Source organism: Zingiber officinale, chromosome 11B (genome assembly GCF_018446385.1).
Source record: "Zingiber officinale cultivar Zhangliang chromosome 11B, Zo_v1.1, whole genome shotgun sequence".
In the NCBI taxonomy this organism is placed as follows: Eukaryota; Viridiplantae; Streptophyta; class Magnoliopsida; order Zingiberales; family Zingiberaceae; genus Zingiber; species Zingiber officinale.
Window position 1 is genome coordinate 82320635 of NC_056007.1, and position 8562 is coordinate 82329196.

The following is an 8562-nucleotide window of genomic DNA, read 5'->3' on the forward strand; positions in this document are numbered from 1 at the left end:
TATAGAAAAGCCCATTTGTCGTACATTCCAAACTTTTGCAAGTACACAAGAACACACTGCCAATTCCTGGTTTTAAAAATTTACCAGATTCACAAGCAAATTAACACAAACCTTGTTGATTTAGCTACGTACGTAGACACCCAAATCACACCGCTGTAATTGATTAATTAAGAACTTAAACTATATGTAATTAATATATGTCATATTTATGTTATATTTTTAGCTACCTAGCTCCCTGCATGCAAGAGCCCTGCAGAGAATGTCCACCAAGCTAAGTACTCAGACATTGCAGCTGTGCTCGATCATACCTGCCGCCGATAAGCCGGCCGTCCGCTGTCGCTTGGTTCCGCCGGGCGACTGATCGTGCTTCGTCGCCTGCTCCAGCACGGCCCTCAATGCGTCTTGGACGGCGGCCATCAGCTGCTGCTGCTTAATGTGGCCTCCGTCGACGTCGCCAATAGCATCGTCCGGATCGTCGTCTTGCTCCTCGGCGTGAGAGACGACGAGGACGTTCTTGACGCGGCCGCCGACGGTGGTGATCTCGGCCTTGAGGACGCGGAGCCGCAGCGCCTTGAGCGCGCCGATGAGGTCCGGGAGCAGGTCGGGGCGGTCGTCGCAGCAAAGCGAAGCTCTGGCAACCAACTTCCCGTCCTCGTCGCAGGCGGATTCGACGGCGACCTCGTCGGCCTCCGTAGGCAGCGGGCTCTCCTCTGCGATCTCCGAAGTCTGCCGCTTCAGCTCCTTGACGTGCTGGATGACCTCCGCCAGCAACGACGCTTTATCCGTCTAATGAATCAAATAATTGATCAAAAGGATATATCGATCGATGAATTAATTAAATAAATAATGGAATAGTATGAGGAGGCAGAGAGCAGAGGGCATGCGCGTGCATGCTTGATGTTTCCACTTGCGATTTCGTAGAGGAAATGGCAAACTTAGGTAAGGAGATAAAGCTGCAGCTGCGTATAAAGTGCTGCTCTTTTCTATTTAACTTTCTCTATTGGTTTCTTTCTGACAAGAGTGCGCATGTTTGTCTTTCTTAGAATTGGCGCATACATTCTCTTCTCTGACAATATGCACTAGCTACTAATCCCTCTGTTCGCTCTTATTAATCCAATATTCGATATGCATAGCTAGCTAGATACATAAATCTCAAATAGGTAATTAATTAATTAAGATGCATATGATATCAATGTTTTGGGTTAACTAATTACATACATTAATTACCTTGGTTGTGTTGGGGAGCATGCTGCGAAGCTTAGCAAGATGGCCGTTGATGCGCTCGCGGCGGCGGCGCTCGGCCTCGCTGTGGTTCTTGGAGGCGGCCAAAGCCTTGGCATCCATGATTTCCTGCGCCGTTAACTTCCCCAGCTCGGCGTGAATGGTGCCGAAGAGAGACGAGGAGGCGGAGGAGCCTTGAATATCCGTCCCTCGTAGGAAACGATTCAACCCCATAAACGCACTGCCGCCGGCTAACTCCATCAGCCCTGCAGGTGACGGATTGGGGTACACGGCACCGGCTCCGTAGAGGGAAGGGGCAAAAGGAGGGAGCGAACCAGGACACACGGCGAGCTCCTGATCAACTTGGTGGAGGGAAGCCGCTGGGTTCGTCGAATGAAATGAAGCTGGCAGAGACGACGACCAGGGTAGATTGGTAGGGTTAATAGCGGCAGCCGCATGATCTCCTCCGGGGAAGAAGCTGCAGGCCCCGTCTCCTCCTCCATAGCCGTGAGCCATGTGATATGGAACTTGATCGAGTACTTGATTCTCCATGGATCGATAATCAAAGTCAAGCCCCAGCTGCTCTCCGGCCGGTCACAGTCACGCACACCCTGCTCTTTAAATGCTGCAATCTTTTTCCTCCCAACTTTACCACTCGGTCTTAATTTGCTTCACTTTTCCTGAGGATAGTACGACGCCATTTTCTAATAAACTGCTGCTTTTGTGTTGCGGGGCGAGGCAGTGCCTGTTGGATATATAATTGCACTGCTCCTACAAGTTACTGACGCTTCTTGAGAGGGTGCGGGGACAAGGCAGAAAAAGAGGAGCAGCGGCGATGGAATTGGAACCGACCGAGCCTGATGAGATCAAAAAGATTGTGGCTACGACCTAGCCATAAAGAATCATACTTTAACAGTGGAAGGGCGAACCGGGGAATGTGTGCAGTACAGTAGTGCAGGGAATGATAAATATTAATTATGATTCCAGTGGTCTTTACTGACCGAGTCGTGCCCCACGTTGTGTCTCCTCTGCGCCTGCTCCTCTTTACTTTCCCAGTTCCACGCCTACCTCCTCCGGAACCACGCAATCATTGTGATGATGCCCATCGTTGAATTGAAGAATCAATCCATGAACAAACTATCCTTTTGCCGTATATTGCATTGTGTATTGGGTATTGGATTGTGTGTGTGCGAGAGAGCGAGAGAGCGAGATAGAGAGAGGGATGTTGAGGCGAGCGCGTGGGTGGGCAAGCACATGCCCATGCCCTCCTGGAGCTGTTTAATTTAAAAGGATGTGGAATGATGCATCCACCGCGGCACCGGCACGGGCAAGGCCACCACCACCACCACCCACCGGAATGGTAGGGACAAGGTGAATGATGATGTCAGAGCCACGCGCGAGTGACGTGGTTCGCGAGACCACTGCCCATCAATTGCTGATTGGGCTCCCGAATGAAGAAAATGCAAGGGCCATTTATTATTTTTTCATGGGGAATAATAATGACTTTAATTAATTTCATTACTGGAAATGAGGTTAATTTCCTCAAAAATGCTAGTCGATATCTCAATTAGTGTCATTGATTATTTCTGAAGATGATCGATTCGATTTTATGGATAAATTGGAAAACGCACGGGTGGTCAGCTCAGAAGTCGAGTATCTTTTGATTACGTCCTTCATTTGGAGAAAAATTTCTACAAATACGTCGTATCTGGGGTTCAAACCGCGGGTGCCTGAGTGACAACCTGGAGGTCCTATTGCGACACCATGGCCCCGAGAACAAAAATAATCCCAGTTAGTCTCATTGATTATCTCTAGAGGTGACCGGTCCGGCTCCACGGAAGTTTTCTATCAGATATCAGGATAAATCGAGAAGCGCACACGAGATAGAAGACTACACGAAGGGTCGCTTATTTCTACCAATTGTGACATTTATTCGAAGGTCATTTTAATCTCGAGCACAAAAGTTGATTTGTCCCGTAATGTGATTGGCAACGTATTGTGGCAAAAGGCGAATACGTTTGCTCTCATCGCCCCCGCCAACCCATCCTAGGGCCAACACGAAAGAATATGATGGGCAACACATGAACCATGGATAGTCACTGTGTATAATAATTAATCAGAACACAATCAATCAAACTAATTACTCAACACACTGGTCTAAATCGATTTGATATATGCCTACTATCAGTTCTCCACATAAAGATTTTGACAAATTATCAAATCAAGTTTCGGAATATCGAAACTACGCCTTTGATTTTTTATTGAAATAGGTCAAAATCGATATGTTTGTCTAGTTCTCTTTATTATTTTTCAACATGAATTTTTGATTCGTATTTTAAAAAAATATTGTTCTCAATATAGTGTATCAAATAATATTTAGTAGAAGACCACACAAAGGGGCGTTTATTTCTACCAATTGTGACATTTATTCGAAGGTCTTTTTAATCTCGAGCACAAAAGTTGATTTGTCCCGTAATGTGATCGGCAATGCATGAACCATGGATAGCCACTGCGTATAAATAATTAATCGGAACACAATCAATCAAACTAGTTACTCATCGCATTGGTCTAAAGCGATTTGATATATGTCTACTATCAGTTATCCACGTAAAGATTTTGACAAATTATCAAATCAAGTTTCGGAATACCGAAACTACGCCTTTGGTTTTTGGTCGAAATAGGTCAAAATCAATATGTTTGTTTAGTTCTCTTTATTATTTTTTAACACGAAAATTTGATTCATATTCAAAAAATTACTGTTCTTAATATAGTGTATCAAATGATGTTGGAGATTATGAATATAATAAAAAAAAATTAGATAAATATATAAGACCTAATTATATATCATTTTGAGTTCTTTAGGTCCATCAGCCAATTTTGGTAGAAACGGCTGATGAACTTAAATAGTTGGAAATGATTCGAAACTAAATTTTATGTGTTCATCTAGTTCTCATGATTATATTTATATCTTTAAATATTAACTTGATATATTATATTGAGAGTAGTGATTTTAAAATATAAATTAAATTTTTTTAATCGATTGTTACAATATAACATTTGATTCAGGACCTTCCTGTATTGATTAATAGTATCCAGAATCAATTGTTTTACTTTAGCAATCGATTGCGATAAATGAGAAGGGGCAAAATGGGTATGAGATATATGAATTGGTAATTTTGAAACTTTGGTATGTGATTTAGGTATTTCAAAATTTTGTATAATCTGTTGAAAGATTTTTCTGTTACATAACTTAATTATCCAACTCACGAAGAAGAATTAACAGGGTTGATTGAGCTTCAAAAACATGGGCAGAATGCATGCGTTATCGATGTTCTTGACATACAAAAATTAAATCGCGCATTGCCAACACCAACTTTAATTTCTTTCAGAGATTTGAACTTGTTTGGCAAGGGTGGACATCGGACACCAATGTATAGCATCTGGAGACGAACATAAGCAACTCGCACTCATGTTATATCGGTCTGTATATCTACTCTCATGCGCTGTAGTTATCCACTTACAAAGCCTTCAGGGGAATGCAAATCCTGTAAAGGGAAATCAGTATAGTTATTGAAGAACACAAATTTTACATTATGCAATTTCCACTACAGATATAGTCTGATCTTACATCATTAATTGTACTCTGCCAAGCATGAGGAATATTTACTGTGAAGACCAGGTTGCCCTCCTTCAGACCACGGGCCTCTGACCCAGCCACTGCCCATGCAAGTGCATGCCAAATCACTAATCTTTAAGGAATTATTTCCGTCTTTTATATTAGAGATAGAGACAAAACTATAAACATGTCGCAAAAACGGTCGTTAATAATAAAAAAATAATTAATCTTGAATTATTAGCAATAGAAAAATAATATCTGTCACTTAATCCTTCGCCAATTACCACTACGACATTTAAATATTAGAGATGGAATTAGTGACAGAATAAATTTCGAGATCAAAATTAGGATTAAACTTCGATATCGCATACTCCATCTCACACTACAAAAAAGAAGCTATTTTGTGATGATCTTTTTTTTTTAATTCGTCGTAAAAATTATTTGTAATGAATTCTAGAATGAAATTTCTTTCGTTACAAACCAAATTTGTTACAATTTTGCAATCAGAACAAAATTCATCACAAAATTATCAATCACAAATCTACAAGTAAATTCTTAATTTCATCCCAAATTTGGTGATTAAAACAGTTTTCATTGTAGATTTGGCAACGAAAAATCATTCATTGCCAAATCTAGGTATACATATTTGCAACAAATATGGATTCGTAGCCAATATGCTAATTCGCCAAATCTGTGATGAAAACAGGATTCATCATAAATTTGGCAACAAATTAGTGAATTCATCGTAGAATTGATGATGAATCATTGTATTATTCAAATTGCAATATACAGTAAAATTATAATAATTTGACGATGAAAAATTTTTATAATCAAATTCGTCCCAAAATGCTACCATTTTAGCCAAATGAATGTAGATTATTCACAGAATTGCGATACACAATAAAATTATGATAATTTGACGATGAAAAATTTTCGTCATCAAATTCATCCCAAAATGTTACTATTTTAGCCAGATCTTAGTCATTTCTGCATTTTATAACGTTAATACAATACATCACATCAAAATTCAAACTTGTTTATAATATATTCTATTTATATATATCCAACCCATCCTATTTAACATATACCCCACATCTTTTTCACAACGTGCACATTCTATTTACATTCCAAATCAAATCTACAATCACACAAGTTAAAAATTGTCAAAATTAAACGAATACAAACAAATCAAAAGAAACCTATCAAATTGAAACCATACAAACAAGTCAAAAGAAATATATCAAATCCATATAAGTCATCATATCCAAAAATATCTAACATTCTCCAAGAAATTAAACAAGTCAATGAAAATATATGATACACAAATATCACTAAATCATCTTCTTCTTCCTTGAGAAACAATTTCTTCTCCTTCCATCATGCTTCTTTTCCTGCATTAAAATAAATAAACAAAAAAGTATCTTTTACAACAGGAGAAAAATCATATAAATTAATACAAAACTTAATATTTACTTTCTCCGATATAGATTTTCAATTTGTACCAGCTTACTCATCATCACCAACCCCATTCGAAATAAATTAACAGTATTAATCAAAAATGAAATATTCACAATCAAATAATTAATGTTCATAAACACTAATTATGTGACAAATAATATTCATACAAAAAAAATTATGAAGAACCATCACCACCATCATCATCTTTGTCACCACCACCATTATTATCACCACCATCATCATCAGAATGGGGAGAAATCTGACTTGGAGCGGAGATTAACTAAAGATGTCGTATTATGAAGTCTTGTTGTTGGCACGACTCGCTAATTTCATGACCCCTTTGCAACATTTCTTGACCCCTTTGGGCCATTTGTTGATCCCTTTGCAATATAATCCCCTTCAAATGACTAATCTCTTCAATCAAGTTATTTATTTGGACTCTTGCTACTGGTGGAGTGAAAGATGTATTAGAAACTCTATAAGTTCTGCTCAAGGAACTCATTCCCAATATCTTTCCCCCTTTAGGGCTCCCACTAGCCTCCAGCCATGAACTAATATTATTATCAACAGAGGACTCAAATCCCTTAGTATCATCATTAGCTTGTGAGCATCTCTGTGCTAGCTTTAGGTCATCATATTTATCCTGTATATTTAAAACAAATATATATAATATTGATTAAGTATAATAGAAATGCATATAATATTGATTAAGAGATAGCAGATACATAACTAATAAAATCTAAGTTATAAATTAAGATCAAATAAATATTCATTCAAACCTTTATTGCTTTAGCTATATCCTTGCTCCAAGTCTTGTATTTTTTTTTTATAAATGTGCGGGTGAAAGTATCAATGAATGCAGACTCCTTCCCCATTTCCTTGGTCACAAAAATCACAATTAGAAATAATGAAATAGTCTAAAATAAATTAAAAAATTAGTGAGAGAGTTAAAAAATTATCAATCTGCATAAATGTTCATCCATATTAATAAAGCCTCCCACATATGTGGCAGACAAGTCTCCGGAATTATAAGCTTGATTCATTCTATTCTATTGACTCCTTTATTTACTCTCCTCAGTTGCCCAAACATTAGAGATCCTGGCTCAATTTTCATCGGTGATGCAGGGTGGCTTTCCCCCTTATTCTTAGCATAATGTAATACATGTCAGATGTGATGACCATATTTTTTTCTTAAATAATTTTTTTGATTCCATCTCTTCACTGGGTCCCAATTGAATGCTCGCTGAAATAGAAAAAAATAATTAATTATATATTCACTTTAATTTCATATATAAATTGAAAGTGATATACCTTAAACTCGTTTCACCATAGCTCTTTGATAGCTACTGGAGTGCTTATATATGTCATTGAAGTTCCTCCCCAATGGTCACAATTCTATTAATATCGTGAGTAACCCATACAAAATTTGTAAATCTATCATTACAAATAAACAATGTTAAATAATTAAGATAGTTGAAAAAATAAAATATTTTATAGTACTTACGAATCTCCGAGCGAGACTATAAACTCTCGAGAGTTTATAAACTCAGTAGTTGAGTTTCTAGTCAAATCAAGAAGATGCATGGGTACTAGCAATGGTACTGGCAACGGTGAATGGGTGCTGGTGAAGGTGCATGAGAAGGTCCTACCTAATCAGTGGGTGTAGATACAGTGACAGGTGCTGAATCTGATCGACCCTAAGAACATTGTCTACGACCACCTCGTTGAAAGATGCTCTAAAAATTCAAATATAGAATAAAGTAAATTACAAATTTGATGCATATTGAAGAATATTAAAAAACTTATCATATTTATTAACAGATTAAAGACTGCATGTAACAAAATACTAATATGTCATCTATAATGACCTATAAGAAGAAATACAGTGCATTAATAGATAAAATATATAAATTTAAGAATAAGACAGTATATAAACAACTAATTGGGCTATGAGTTTAGTAAATTTATGTTGGTCCCCATGGTTATTTTGGTGTGATCAACCAAGTTAAAGTTAGGTCCTGTTTTATTTTAATCCCTGTGTCTAAGTGTGCAGGAGATTAGGAGCACAGGAAGTCGAGCGGAAGACACAACTAGCAAGAAGGATGGCATGGGAAGGGAGCTGACGGGCTCGGTGCATCCGAGAGACAAAGTGCTGTGGAAGAGTACAACAGTGGACGAGAAGAACATACATGACGTTCGAGGGACGAGAAGCCGAAGCGGAAGTCTGCTCGAGAAGAAGGTCAGAAATTGGGTTCGGGTGAGCCCTA

The 8562-nt window shown here is 38.3% G+C and overlaps 1 protein-coding gene across 3 annotated transcripts; it reads right to left on the reverse strand.

Annotated features, from left to right (window-relative positions):
- On the reverse strand, positions 1 to 2178 carry LOC122035392 (transcription factor bHLH30-like). 3 transcript variants are annotated; one of them, XM_042594804.1, is made up of 3 exons: positions 1219 to 2178; positions 309 to 786; positions 1 to 250 (listed from the first exon to the last, which is right to left on the reverse strand). In XM_042594804.1, the coding sequence occupies exons 1-3, from the start codon at positions 1771 to 1773 to the stop codon at positions 228 to 230; spliced, it is 1056 nt and encodes a 351-aa protein (XP_042450738.1). In that variant the 5' UTR covers positions 1774 to 2178; the 3' UTR covers positions 1 to 227. The 3 variants fall into 3 exon arrangements, with proteins under 3 accessions (XP_042450738.1, XP_042450737.1, XP_042450739.1); XM_042594803.1 differs by having other exon boundaries at positions 1 to 786; positions 1219 to 2168; XM_042594805.1 differs by having other exon boundaries at positions 1 to 786; positions 1228 to 2147.
- Between the last annotated feature and the right edge of the window lie 6384 nt (positions 2179 to 8562).

What these genes read in the sequence shown, in the direction of transcription:
- LOC122035392 (XM_042594803.1), bottom strand. Translation starts at nt 1,773, where the DNA reads ATGGAGAATCAAGTACTCGATCAAGTTCCATATCACATGGCTCACGGC. An exon ending in ACACAACCAAGGTAATTAAT is followed by an intron (nt 787 to 1,218) that starts GTATGTAATTAG and finishes TTGATTCATTAG; the next exon opens with ACGGATAAAGCGTCGTTGCT.